The 15,199-nt window shown below is 32.4% G+C and overlaps 1 protein-coding gene across 3 annotated transcripts; it reads left to right on the top strand.

The window, feature by feature from the left end:
- The first annotated feature begins 1,815 nt into the window (after positions 1-1,815).
- On the top strand, positions 1,816-12,237 carry LOC112755041 (uncharacterized). Of its 3 annotated transcripts, none has more exons than XM_025802922.3 (7): positions 1,816-2,276; positions 3,699-3,831; positions 4,783-6,537; positions 6,655-6,906; positions 7,454-7,534; positions 9,001-9,594; positions 12,005-12,237. In XM_025802922.3, the coding sequence occupies exons 3-7, from the start codon at positions 5,263-5,265 to the stop codon at positions 12,056-12,058; spliced, it is 2,256 nt and encodes a 751-aa protein (XP_025658707.1). In that variant the 5' UTR covers positions 1,816-2,276; positions 3,699-3,831; positions 4,783-5,262; the 3' UTR covers positions 12,059-12,237. The 3 variants fall into 3 exon arrangements, with proteins under 3 accessions (XP_025658707.1, XP_025658708.1, XP_025658709.1); XM_025802923.3 differs by having other exon boundaries at positions 1,868-2,276; positions 3,699-3,759; XM_025802924.3 differs by lacking the exon at positions 3,699-3,831 and having other exon boundaries at positions 1,888-2,276.
- Positions 12,238-15,199: the final 2,962 nt, after the last annotated feature.

Raw genomic sequence — 15,199 nt, 5'->3', positions numbered from 1 at the left:
AAAAGAAAAATACAAATATAAAAGATGCAAAGTATAATACCACCGAAATTTATGTCCAGCGCATCTCTTATCTTGGCAGGGGTTATGTAGATTTTGCCATAGCGAGTGTCCAAGCATCCATGATAGAGATCAAAGCAATGAATCAATTCCCTCAATAGCTTGTGAAAGACATTCAATTCTAGGATATATCTCAGTGCACCGAATCCCATTTCTTCAATAATAGTTTTTTTCTACACTCAATTTGGTAAACGCCATAGATATTGATCTTGTTGAGCATCTCAAATCGTGAGTTTTCTATAAGGATTTGAAACGTTATGTTTTGATATATTTATACTACAAAAATAGAGTTGATTTAATGTGTATATGCTTACATTATAATGCGGCTTCTCCTTTTTTGAGATGGTTATCTTTTTCATTTTTGCTGTAAGGAACAAAAAATTTGGTCAATACTTAATAGGTGAACCTCACTCAATTCACAAATGAACTGAATTTGATTCAAATTTAAACAAAAACTAACGAAACAACCTCAAATGAACAAGTTCAGCAAATTCAAGCGAAACCAAACCAAATGAACATAAATTAAACTAAGAAATAAACTTAAATTTCTTAAGAAATAACAAATTGGGTCAATACTTAACAGTAGCATCAAGTGAATCTCACTCAATACATAAATGAACCGAATTTGGTTCAAATTTGAGCAAAAAGTCATAAAGAGTCATTCAGTAAGAAAAACATATTGAAATCATTAATTTAACAGCAGCATCAAGTGAATCTCAGTTAATTCACAAATGAACCAAATTTGGTTTAGATTTGAACAAAAACTAACCAAACAACACCACATGAAAAAGTTCATCAAATTCAAGCAATATCAAACCAAATGAACGTAAATTAAACTAAGAATGAACTTAAATTTCTTAAGGAATAACAAATTTGGTCAATACTTAAGTAAACCTAACACAATTTACAAATGAATCATATTTGAACAAAATTTCATAAATATTCAATCAGTAAGAAAATCACATTTCAATTCATTTTTGCATGCAAATGAACTCAATTAAACTAAGAGATGAACCAAATTATTTATCAGAACCAATAAACTAACAACACAGTCTCATTCGATACCTTAGTTACGGAGAAAAATAAAAAAAAATGGAATCAGAGAAACTTATTCTACTAAATAAAACGAACTCGATCAACTAAACCTTAACTCGAAGTAGAAGAAACGCGAAAAATTAACTGAACTTAATAACAATAGTTTTTTCAGTGCCTTTTTGAAATCTTTGTTCTTATTTTTGGTGTTTTTTGTTAATGAATTCAAATGCTCTACCCAATTCTGCAGTAGTTTCTACAGAGAATTTGAACGATTTATGAGATATTTTGAGAGAGATTTAAAAATCCTTTGTTGCAATTTCGAGTTAGAAGAACGAATATTTTTGCATATTCTAGCGTGAATTGAATTGGTAACGTTTGGGAATTTTCAACGCGTGTAACATGGGTCTCATTAATGAGAGTAGTTTTTTTTTTTTTCTTTTTGTATTGAGCCTGTTTAGTTGGACTTGGATACAAAAATGCTTAGATGTGCATTTAAACGAATAAAAAAATTGTAATTTCCTTTGGTATTAAAAAATTGTAATATGATAAATTTAGTTTCAAATAATTTATTTAAGTAACTTGTTCTATTTTTTTGGTGACTAGTAACTTGTTCTATTTATTATATCTAATTGAATTTGGGTTGAAATTTTAAATTTTTAAACATTTAACTCTATCGGTTCAAGGACTCGTTCCGATTTAAGAATCTTGGATTTAGTTATGATAGTAATATTAAACAAATCCGATTTAATTAAGGCAAAGCAAAAAGTCTTGCGGTGGTGGTGGAGATGATGGTGCATTGTATTTGGGTATTATAAACAGAAACATGGGGCAGGGAATGAGGCTGCTGTGGGCACACACATACACATAACACATTACACATGGGTCTTCTTCCCTCACACATTAACACCACCTAACACGCCACACTTTCCTTGCAAGCCCAAAAAATCAATACAGAAACCAAACCCTATGCACAACACACCCCAATTCTAATTCATCTCCAAATTCTTATTTCTTTTCTCTCTTCTCTTTTCACCTCCACCGCCGCCTCTCTCTCTGCTGCTCACTTCTTCCGCCGTTCTACTCTTCTTCTGCTTCTATCGCCGCCGCTCTGCTACTCTTCTTTGCCTATTGCCGACGATCTTCTGTTCTGATTCTGCCCTAGCCTGTGGTATTCTTGCTGCAAGGTATTGCACAATGCTTCTGCCTTTTTTTTTCCCCTTTGATTAACAATTTGCTACTTAACAAATGCAGCAGATCGATCATAATCTGAAGAGTTGAAGCATCAACTTAGCTTTGTTTTTTTTATTAATCTATTCTAACATGAGGACTGGGTGCATAGCGATAGGTTGAAGATTTGGGGTTTAAGTTAGCCATTTGGATGCAACCCCCAATTTTACATCCAGGGAATTATGTTTATTTACTGTATGTCTTATTCCTGCAAGTTATGGCATATCGATCATAGCTGTTGTGTAATTGTCTTCATATGCTGGGACAATTAAATAGATAAACAGAACTGATGAAATTTTTATCAACTTAATGAGTGAGATTTATAAGCAAAGATGAAAATTGAAAAGAATGTTATTTCTTTATCATGTTGTCATTCATATTACTCAAGGTGTAATTCTTCCATGAAGAGGTGAAGTAGAGTAAAAAAAAAAAAAGTGATTGATGCCCTGGTGGTTTGTGAGTTTGGGATTGGTACTAAGTATACCAGAGATGTGAAGCTCGGAATGTTGAGTTCTAGGAATCGGTCTGGTTGTCGGGAGGTACCTCAATGGTTCTTATCTTGACGTATGAACTCTTATTAATTTTTGACTTAGTTATATGCTTTTCACCTTTTCCCCTTGAAATCCAAAAAAGATAAAAAGCAAACAATTGGAGTAACTTGCAGTCTTGCAGCAGTCAGGGTGAATGCCTAGAATAACATTGTGCACTATTTTGAGAATTCCCTAAAAGCACTCCCAAACTTAACCCAACTTTGAGAAGGAGTTTCACTTTCACTCATAAGTAGCCTATTCTTGAGTTCATTCACCTCAGAAATATATCCTGATTGAAAAGAGCTTTGAGGCATAATAACTACTATATATGCTGACCTTGCCTGAACAAAGAACTTTTTTCAATTCTATAATATTTGTTGAGGCATAAGAACATATAATCAAATAGAAGTGCCATTTTAGCACCTCATTATTGTATTATCTGGCTTTGAACAATTGCAGCACTACAATAAGACGATCACTACCAGCTTTGTCAAAGTGAGGCAATATTTGATCAGCAAAATCTCCAAATATGGATCAGTTAGACTATTGTCTGCCTTATAAGTAAACAAATACTAGTCACTTATAAAACTCAAATTGAATATGATTAGTTGGATAAAAATCTTGATAAAAAACTTACTCAGAGTCCTCCAAAGCTACAACAATATCCTTCCATCAATGTCATTGCTGATTTTTAACTCTTTAGGCTCCTCCTTGCCAAACTATGAAATTCTAGCCAAGTGTTGTAGTCTTGTAGCATTAAGAACACTCAGTTGAATTGTTTGGTATTTAAATTCCAAATTTGGATATTGATAGTTGACAAACTCTAATTACCAAACTGGTTTGGTGCAGGTTATCACTCATGAAAGAGGATAGTTTCAAGATATAATGCCATTTAGAAGCTGGCAGAGGGGTACGTGCCACTCAACAAAGCAGTCCAAGTGTTCAACTGTTTCCCTCTGTGTTGGACCTAAGACGTGCTAGGGTAATAGGATAATAGGACTTCTCACATGCAATGCCAAGAACCCAAATCCCTCAAATATATATAATAAAATCAACCAAAATTTTAATTTCTAGAACCCGTTTTTTTATTTAATCCCCTCTTTTATTCTTCCAATTTGCTTTTTTCTTTTTTAATATTTTTATTCTTGATTGGTCTATAGTCTTAGAAATGTGGGTTATTGATGTGATTTATCTTCCAGATTCTTCTTATGTTACCAGCCTTCTTTGGAGTGTTTTATGAGTTCTTTTATTTTATTTTTATTATTGTGTTGATGATTCTGATTCTGATCATCATCAATCTTGCATCTTGTTGGACTTGGTTTGAAATTTTTTATTTCTTATTTTTGGTTTATGAGGTTGTCAATCTTATTTTTATTTCTGAACTTCTTTTTCTTGTTCCGTTGAACAAACAATAAATACATAGGTGGACAAATAATAAAAATTAAAATAAAAAAAATTACGCCGTTGCTTGTGGTAGATGACAAACTCAAAAGCTAAGAAGAGGGTTCATGTGGTGAATGTGTGCCTTGCAAGTTAGCGTTTCCTTTCTTTCTTTTGTAATCTTTCTATAATCTTTGTGTCTCCTTTTTTATGCCCCCCCTCCTCTTTTTGTTTGTGTTTGATTGTTTCAAAAGAAATCTTCTTGGTTCTGAGCATTGATAACTTTAAATTTTAGCTTCAAGTTTTTGTCTGAGACCAATGGTTTTTGAGGGTACTTGCTCTATGTTTTACCACTTTGATTGCTCACTTTCTTTTACATCAGATTGTTGATCAATGAGAGTTTGGTTCATTCTTTTCCCAAGTTTGATAATTTGTGTTCCAATTATAATGATGTGAGATTCGATAGATATGTAATGTTCATGTGTATTGTTTTTATGTGCTTCTTGTGGCTTTGAGAACACTGGGAACTGATTGGTGTATACTGTTGTTTCAGGCATCTGCACTAAATTTGTTGCCCGCCATGAATTGTTTGGGTTTCATTTGTTATCAGTATGGCGGTCGAGAGATTTGTACCTGTTATAGATCTTGGATGCATAGACTCACGTCCTTGATTTTTTTTGTGTGCCCTGTGAAGGAAATGTCAGCTTTGTTGTCTCCCATGTGGATGCCTCGGATGGATACATAATGTTTAGGAACTTCCTATAGGTTTAGAAGTACTTGATTAGAATGATAGGAGTTGCATTGTAGTTACTAATAGGGTAGCATAAAATGGTTGATTAGACAAACTGGTAGGTTTGGAAAGCTAGGATTGCCCTTGGTAGTTGAAGATAGTTGGTGTTACCGTGACTGTGTGGTAAAATGGGCAAATGGTGAAATGATGATCGTTTAAAACAAGAGGGATCACATTGGTTGTTTCAATCGAGCTATTCATCTGGGCAGATCAGCATCCACATTGCCGAGTTAGGTAGTTCAGATGGGCTTGCCACAAATACCTCTGTGTGGAACTGCTGAAAACGTTGCACCTTCAGGTGCAAGTTTAAGTAGCATGCCACAGTTTTCTGAAGCAAGCCCTTCTGGTACGACTATGAGCAGCATGAACAGTGTAAACACTAGTGGATTGGCTGCATACACTCTTGGATCTTCATTTGATCATTTCCCGAAGAATTCCTCTGTAGAGAGTTCAAATGTCCCTGATAACACATTTTATAGGGGAGCCATGGAAGTCACTTCTAATGTGCATAGTTTGAAGATTGGTTCATCGGATAGAACTCAATTCTCATCCAAAAGTGGACGAAGTGTTCATATTCCTGCTTCTAGGGTGGTTGGTTTTGAATCAGGTCGAACAAGTTCTCTAACAGATGGGTTGGCTGAAGTTCCAGCTACGAATCTTAATTCTACTTTTGCTGATGTTGAAGCCAATGACAGTGAAACTGCGAATTCGTTGGTGCGGAAGCGACTTTTATCCCCACTTAGCAGTATGCTCTCCCCAAGTCATTTCAAAGGCGACCTTCTTGACATTGGCTCCAGAAATGACACGACTGGCTCTTTTGTCAAGAATGAAAGTGTCAGAAATTCTGTTGCACAAGACTATAAGAAGGCGAATATTGGAAGTAGTATCAATCATACAAGGCTTTCTTGGTCCTTCACAACTTGTTTGGAGCAAAAACCAATGCAACGGAGTGCACAATCCAATTTGATAATTGACGATCCTTTGCATGAATGTCAAGGGCTACTATCCCAGGGTAGTTCCCCTACTGTTGGAATTGATCACTTTAGCGAATTAAGCCAGGTCAGGTCACAAAGTGGCTTAATTTCCATATCTCCTAAAAACTTGAGTTCTCCTCTTTCTTTGTCTCCTCTGGGTCCTAAATTACTTGAAAGAATAAAAGTTACTGGTGAATCTAGGAGTTTGATAGAGCAGGTCAAGAATTGTGACTCAAATTTAAAGAGCTTAGAGCACTCAAATGACAATTCTATCTCGTGTGTTACGTTAAATCAGAAAGACGATGATTTCGGCATTGCATCCAAATCTTTTGAAGATGTCGGCTTCTTGTGCAAAGATTTCTGTCCTTCTTCTCTGGATGATGTTGCTGACATGGGTTGGAAATTATCTCGTGAATCAGCCCCTCGGTCACACTCCATGAGGTTCACTAGAAGTTTGAGTGGTCTCTCAGTCAGGAGGTCTTTGGTCGGTTCATTTGAGGAGTCTCTTTTATCTGGCCGCTTCTTATCTGGAAATCTTAGTAAGGTTTGTATATATGCTAATTACTATACTGAAGTGAACTTATCCGTGATGCTGAACTTTATATTGAAAAGTGTAAAGCCACTGACTTTTGATTGCTTGTTTCTCTTTATATATTTGTAGAGAATCGATGGTTTTCTTGCTGTGCTAAGTATTACCGGTGGAAACTTTTCTCCTAAATCACAGAAGCTTCCATTTTCTGTTACTAGTGTTGATGGTGATTGCTATCTATTGTATTATGCATCAATAGATCTTGCACAAAATTCTTCATCAAACATGTTTAGAGGCCAACTGTTGAAACGAGGACTTAGCAATGATGATTCACAACTTGTCAAAAGCCGTTTACGTATTCCAATGAAAGGACGGATACAACTGGTATTGATTATTGATGCACTTATTTGTTTAGCATATTTAACTTTTAACTCTTGGATCTGAGTGGATTCAATTCACCTGTTTGAGTCATCATCTTATAATGCACTGATATTACGACACCTTTAGTGGAAAATGAAATAAAAGATTATGTGCCACAATTGTGTGGCTGATATCTTCATGTGATTTTGGTGGTGCAAGAAGTAGGTGTCAAGAAAATACACCTATGATCATCTGAGTTGATGAAAATTTACAGCTTTCTTTTATTGTATTCTCTAAAATGTGACTTGTTTAGTTTATATAAGCATATCTTCTTTAATGCTATGTTGGTGTGAAAGACATTTTAAATGATAGATGTATTTGGATTTTGGAGTTTACTCCCCAAATCCTCTTTCTATCAAACATATAAGTAGTGCTGCAGTTGTGCTTCTCGTCTCATAGTGTAATATTGTTTATATGTCCAGTATATAAGTTGACTTATGTGTTGACTTAGTCTTTTTCCCTACTGTAATAGGCTTAGCCTTACATTTGAATATTCAATTGTTCTATTCAGGTGCTAAGCAATCCAGAAAAGACTCCCCTTCACACTTTCTTGTGCAACTATGATTTGAGTGACATGCCAGCTGGTACCAAAGTAAGATTTACCACAATCTCAATTTAATGTTGATATTTTGCTCCTAGTGCCTAATTGTTCTAATTTTGCTAAATTTTTGCTCTGAACTCCATCATACCTGCTTGAGCACTGCGAGGTGGGTAGAGGAGTCTACATCTCCTTGATATGCTATGGGGTGATTGCCTCAGTCTGGTCATATTTTAAAGATATTTTTTTTGGGTCCGAGAGAACAAAAACCACTAATAAGATTTAATTGCGAATCATTCGCTAGACTCATTAAATGGTCTTAGCATCACTGAAATATCAAACAAGCATTAAAACAAGACCGCATAGCCAAATGGAAATTAAGTCTTGAAAAGGCAAAGTAGAAAATACTACTAAGCCATAATTATTGTACCAACATAATTGGAATTAATCTCCTTGATAGGAAAATGTAGAGATTGAAAATGGCAAGGTGTGTTGGTTTCCTGTTACTTTGGCGGTTTGGGCGATGGGTATAAATTTCCTTTAAAAGAAACAATAGGTGTTGTTTGATGTACAGAGAGTATTAAATCCATTTGAAGTAGGAAGTTTTACATGGCATCCCTATTATAGATCAGACCTTCTCAGGTCTGAAGCCACGCAAAGTTTTATGAGCGCAATATTTATTCACTTATTAGACATTACTGATGGGATAATACGTGCTAGGTTCTAAGATCCATGTTTATGTTTACCAGGGTGTGTTTCTTATGAGTGTTGAGCAATGTTCGTAAGATGCGGAGAGATGTCAATTTGTCCTTTTGCCACATCTAAATATATTGGTACATTGTATCAATAGAGAGACGTACCAAATTGTTCAAATATTAATGGGTGTCAAATTTACAATATTTAGCTATTTTTCTAGAGAACGCCTATCAGTTGATCTCGGTAGAACTAGGCACGTAGAAATACATGGAGAAGTAAAGGAAATGACTGATAACTAAATCTGCCTAGGATTCAGTTTGGAAACAGAGACAATGGTCTTAATTATCTGAGTATGAGATAGGACTTTGCAAATTGGATGGGTATTTGACTAGATTTATTTTCTATCGAGATCATTGACAGAAATACTATTAATCTTCAACTTCTAATTGACTCTATCCAAGATCATTTTAGAGTTTCATGTTCAGATTGTGCCCATGCTGTATCTAAAATGTATCCAAGATGAAAAAATATAGTTTGATTAAACATGTGACGAATGTCTTACACATGTTAGTGTTTCATGCAATTATCCTTGCTACCATATTCCATGTGCATTAATGGTGTTCTCAATTTGTATTTCCTATAAATATGAACTTAGCATAGAATAATTAAACTGCAGTCTAATTTATAAGAGAGTGTGATGAACTGATTTCTTTTTCCCCTGCTCATATTGATGAATATTTCCAAAGGATGCTTGCTCTTGTGCATATTATTATGTTAAGTTTTCCCGTTCATCAATTTCTGATGTTTGTGATTTCTCTGAGTAGACATTCTTGCGCCAGAAGGTTACCCTTGAGTCATCAAGCTCCACTTCCCCCCAGTTGAAACAAGGTTTAGCAGGTTTGGATAATAGAACGGTGCCACAAGAACAAAAGCATTGTGACATCTCATGCAATGGAGAAGTAAAGCACGATGATGCAGTTGATCTTGTAAATAAACTAAAATCTACAAACCAAAGCAACAGAAAGAGCTCTAGCTTGAAAGATTTAATAAAGAATGAGTATTCTTCCAAGCAAAAGCAAACACCAAACCAGATCATGTCGGAAATGATAGGCAAATGTGGGAAAAAAACTGAAAGTAAGGAATGGTGGGACAAAACATGTGACGAATCAGGGAAATCACTGAATTCCTGTGCAAAGGTCAATGAGAATTCTAATAGTGCCCGTCCATTACGTTATGCTCTTCACCTCCGTTTTATATGCCCATTTTCTAAAAGGACTAGTAAAACAGTTCCAAAAGGCAGATGTAATTCTATTCCAGAAAAAGCTGGATTGGATATGGAGGGGGAGCGGAGATTCTACTTATATAATGATGTCAGAGTTGTGTTCCCTCAACGTCATTCGGATGCTGATGAGGGCAAGGTATGTTCTAACTTTGGCTTTCACACACTGCATACCTTTCTGTGGCACATCATACTAGATCTGTCAAAAGCAATATGGCGGCTTCATATTGCATGGAAAATTATTAGATTACATTTTTAGGTTTGTAGTTATTCTTGCTTTTGGTTTGTCTTTCTCTTTTAGGGGTATTTATTCCATGACGAGGTAGTGGTATGTAGGAGTTCAATGCACATATGACATAAACTGAAACTGAAACTTTGAATTACACAAATAGTTGGCTTAGGAGTCACAAGTCATTCCGTTGCTAATCATGTGACTACTCAAGCTTTGAACGATGGATGTATGTGTCAAATTGTGAGTATTTGTGGGAACCGGTATTGATCAACTCCCTTGAGTGTGATAGTATTTGATCAAAATCTATATACAATCTTGCTGAGCCTTCAAGATAGAAAGTCCCTTATATTGTTTTAACTACCTCTCTTCAGTTCCAACTCGGCAAATTCAGTTACAAATATTCATCACCCCTCTATTCCTTATTGGTCTCGTCCATTTTTCCATTTGCTACTCACTGCACTATGATTGCTTGGGTTCCTAACAGTGCTTATTCTCCTGTTTCATACTATAGTTTCTTCATGTAGATTATCTCTATATCCATTTGTTTTCATCAGATGTTCTTCCTCAATTTCCCACTTCAAAATCCTTCTGATTTTTTTTTTCAATTAATTGGGCTGCCGCATCCATCAAATCAGATGGAGTACCAACGAGATAAAGTTTTATTTCTTCACATTTCCCTCTTCTCGCCATAACTCTAAACTGCCTATTCTCCTTCATTCCTTTTCCCTTTCCCTCTCATTTCTATTTATAACCCACTCATTCTCTGAGGCATATAACTACCTCAATAATAGTGTCCCACTAGTTATGTACAAGGATTTTCTGTAGCAATAATCCAATTTTGTCTTGACAATATATTCCTTTTCAATGTGTTTGCTTTTTATGTAAAACTAGTACCCGTAATAACATTACGGGAATATAAATATTTTAAAACTACATTAGTTCTAACATTATAGATTATAGTACAAAAAATTTATAGCATTAAACTACTTTTACAAAAAGGTCACCAGGGACACAAGTTTGTCAACTAAGAAGACTAGGGTCTTTGTAGATAAAAAAATTAAATAATAAATATTTTAGTTATTATTTTCATATGAAAGAGTTTAATTTTTTACTAATAATTAATTTTAACATTCGTTATCTAAAATTTGGAAGAATATAATTTAATGGGTATACTTTTATATTTGATTAGGCGTTAAGTCTGTTGCACAAATAGAAATAGTTAATTTTTATGCTTGTTATTTAAAAATAATATTATATATATTAGCATAAAAAGATTTATATTGATAGTTATAAAATTAACTCAAATTTATTTATTTTTTAAAATAATTAAATCTTGATTCTAACTTTTAGTCACAACATTAGTATTTTCTCTAAATTATATGTAATAAATATTTGAAAGAAAAGAAGTGAAAATATAGATTAGAAAGATAAGCAGTAAAAATTTAAAAGTAAATAAAAAAATGTGTATAATAATATTTTTTATTTCAATTATATTATATTGTTAATTTTAATTTTTGTAGAATAGAAAAGTAGAGAAAAATAGAGAATGAGAGAAAAGAGAAAGATAAAGGAGAAGAATGAGAGAGTGAGTTTGTTAATTTTGGAAGCTAAGGAAAAATTTTATTTTAATTATAATAAAAAAATATCTGGTGCCACATTTTGATTTGTCAAATTACTAATATAAAATATAAATTATAAATTATATATAGAGTGAGAAGGATAGAGAGAAATAGAAAAAAAAAAGAGACGTAGATAAGAGAGTGTAAGAAGGAGGTATTTTCTCTAAATTTTAATAAGAGAGTGTTATGTGACACATTTTAGTTATTAAATCAGTTAAGAATATATAAATATAATATATAATATAGCTATATTTCAATTTTAATTTAATTTGAATGCAATTAGAGAATGTCATGTACATTTTGATTGTCAAATTCGTAATTAGTCATTGATAATGATATATAAGAGAGATAGAGTTGGTAAAGGAATGAGAGAAATAGAGAAAGGGAGAGAGAGAGAGAGGAGGGGAAAACTCTTTAATTTTGGGGAGAAGATTTGATTTCAATTGTAATGAGAGAGTGACGTGTGATACATTTTGATTGTAAAATTAGTAATATATAATAGATATTGAACAAATTGTTACATGTAAGCTCTGGTTTCTCCCAGGTAGAATGAGTAAGGTAGCTGATCTATTGGCTAATGTTTGTCTGATGTGGTTGATTTGTGTTCTTATTCTATATGAGTCTAATAATATGTACTATAGGTGCATTTATTTTGGGTTTGCCCTTAGTCTAACAGTTTGTTGCGGTTCATTTGGCAGTTAAACGTGGAATACCATTTTCCTGAAGATCCAAGATATTTTGACATCAACTGAAAAATTATAGTTTACCCTCTCAAAAAGCTTGTTGCTTCTTGTTGACCCACTTGTATGTACATAGTTACATGTCTTTACATGAATCATGTCCTTTGAAAAAGGGGAAAATTGGCACTAACCCTCTTTTCTCTTGTAAATAATTGACCATTTCAATAATTCAATGGGTTAACCATTTTCAATTGCTGGCCTAATTTAAGGCAGTTTTTTCTTGGTCTTTTACGCAACACACACACACCCCTCACTATTACTATGGGTTCTATAACTTCCTGAGCTCACTCAGGATTCGAACCCTTGTGTAGCTCCTTGTGAGGCAGCAGATTCTGCCAATGGTTCCAAGCCTCGGCGCCTAATTTAAGGCAGTTGTGATGTGATGAGAAGTTGGTGGATGTTGAAAAATGCTTCATGGAACTTTGCTAACTCTGAATTATTTTATGGGCTGGAATCAAACATTAAAATGGGAATTGTAGTGACTCATTACCCACCAATAATCGATATAAGTGCATGAAAACTGTCCATGGATTGTGATGAGGTTAAACGTGTTTATATGTTAACCAAAAAAAAAAAAAATGTGTTCATATATAGTATGACATTTGGCTCAACTCATTCCATTATTAAGTAAAGCTACAGTTTGTTTTTGATAAGGCAACTGACCTGTTATTGTGTTAAATTTAGCTGCTGGGATTACATTAGTTGACTGTCTGAAGTGTTAGCTAATTGTGTTTTATTCTTTCATCAATCACCAAATAGGTTTGAAGCAATCTGTAGAGTTGCTTTATTATCACAAATACTTACTGGATATCTTGAATTCCAACTATCCAAGTAAATATTTTAGCTAAATGAGTTTACACGTAGCTTGTGGGGTTATGGTCAGAAGTCTAAGCCCAATCCTCACTAGAAAATAGAACCTTCCAAAAACCAGAAGTACTCCCTCAAGAATCAAGATTTGGGAGTTTCAGTGTTTTCATTGGACATAGTTGTTAATGATACTGCTGATTAATGATACATTTTCAAACTATTGCTTAACTATTTTGTATTGCCAAGATAAGCTTTCTTATTTTCAAATCTTTTTTAATAAGTTCAACGAGTATTTACTTAGTTGATGAGTAATTGTAACGAGTAGAAAGATAACAGAAATCGTCTGCTTCACTATGCCTAATGCCAGAATTTTGAAAAACAATGCTGAGCTTTCAGCATCAATTTGTAATTATTTCAGTGAAACTTGTACTGAGCCACCCCTGAGGAGTGCGAGTTTTTTAGTTGATGTTTTTCTCTTGTTCAAGTTGATGTTCTGTATTGTAAAAACCGTACAATTCCAAGTCTTGATGGGCTGCTACTACATTTTTGTTCGTTCACCACGTCTCTCTCTGATCTACTAACGAATTCCACTCATTTTTATTATTACTAATATATATCATGTATGAGATAATACATAAAAATATATGAAGTTTTTTATGTAAAAAATATTTTATAAAATTATAATTAAAATTAGAGTTCAATAATTTTTAATGTTAAAAACATTAAAAACAATTAGTATTTGCCTTTAACTAATTTGAATTAGTTGAGTAGTTATCTCATTCGTTTGTTTAAGTAAGTATTATGGATTTAAATATCACTTTGTGTGTGTAGCAATTCATTGAGTAGACCTTTAATAAATGAAACTTCAATCCGTGGTGAATTCTTGGCTTGCATAGTTAGAAAATACCGTAAAAAAAAATAGTATTTATCTTTAAAGTAGAACAATTTCTCATTGATAGCAATATTTATGGAAACTTATCTTTGTTAAAATTTATCTGAAACAGATTTATTTATTGGTATCATACTCATTCTTGAAATCAAAACAATGTGATTAATGTTATCTATTAAAATTTCACGTTTTATGACATGGTTTCTATGTTTTCAAACTTATAGACTTAAGCCATTATAAAAGCTATTAAATTGATTAATATTCCTTGGTAATATTATCGGAATATCATCATTGAGTATTAGTTTGTGTGAAGAAAAACCATAACAACTTTTGTTATTCAATAAATAATTTATTGTTTGAAAAATAAATTATTATCCCTTAATTAGTAAATATTTTTTTAAATTTTTTACACTATTTTATCTTGACAATAATTGCTGTTAAAGAAAAGCAAATGACCACATATTTAATAATATGATGTATAAAATAATTTTTATTTTAAAATTAATTCTAGTCAGTGAGATAAAATTTAAAATAACTTTTTATTTTCTTATTCAAATTTAAATAACAAAAAAAAAGTTTGGTACAAAATATTTAGCACTTAATGATCAATAATATATATTATATTATTATGTAAACAATATCTAATGTATAATTTATTTTTTTGACATGGTTAATATAATTTATTGAGGGTTGGTTTATTATAAAATTTTTTATAAACTTTGTAGTATGTGAGAATAGTGATCTCATTTATTATTATCATTTAAAAAATTATTTACCATTTTTTATTATATAATTAACTTAATTAATAATTTTTATTATTATTTTTCTACCAAAAAATATTAGTTTATACTATTTATATATTTTTTGAATAGTAATAAGTAAGTAGATATTTACACTATTATATTTATTGTCTTAAATGATGGCTTAAGTTGCTTAGTATCTTAAATAATATACATAACATCTTATATCTTCTTAAATTCATTAATTTACATATATTAAGAGAAAAAAATTTATACAATAGATTATGTGTTATAAAGATTAGTTGATGTATACATGGAATTACCTATATGATCATTACAAAAAATAAAAATAAACTATTTATCATATATAATAATTCTTGATATATATAGTGTCATGTATATATTAGGATGATCTATTTAATTTATGTGAGTGATTATTGTTATTTTTATTTTTCATTACATTAGTAAATAATATTTAATACTAAAAGAACAAAAAAGATAGTTAGAAAATTATCTTAATTTAAACTAAAAATTTTCTCTAAATATATCCAATTTTTATGTATACTAAAGGTTATAATATTTAATAGACAAACTGGTTAATTATCTGTCTCCAAAAGAATTTTTTACACTGGGCTACCATCATGGTGGCCAAAACCTCGACCTCGTTCCACTTGGTGAAGTAGTCAATGGCTACTATCAGGTACTTGAGCTGTCTAG

Source organism: Arachis hypogaea, chromosome 16 (assembly GCF_003086295.3).
Source record: "Arachis hypogaea cultivar Tifrunner chromosome 16, arahy.Tifrunner.gnm2.J5K5, whole genome shotgun sequence".
Taxonomy (NCBI): domain Eukaryota; kingdom Viridiplantae; phylum Streptophyta; class Magnoliopsida; order Fabales; family Fabaceae; genus Arachis; species Arachis hypogaea.
Note: the sequence above shows the minus strand (reverse complement) of the source record. Positions and strands in the feature narration are given on the sequence as shown.

What these genes read in the sequence shown, in the direction of transcription:
- LOC112755041 (XM_025802922.3), top strand. Translation starts at nt 5,263, where the DNA reads ATGGGCTTGCCACAAATACCTCTGTGTGGAACTGCTGAAAACGTTGCA. An exon ending in TATCTGGAAATCTTAGTAAG is followed by an intron (nt 6,538 to 6,654) that starts GTTTGTATATAT and finishes ATATATTTGTAG; the next exon opens with AGAATCGATGGTTTTCTTGC. An exon ending in CGGATGCTGATGAGGGCAAG is followed by an intron (nt 9,595 to 12,004) that starts GTATGTTCTAAC and finishes TTCATTTGGCAG; the next exon opens with TTAAACGTGGAATACCATTT.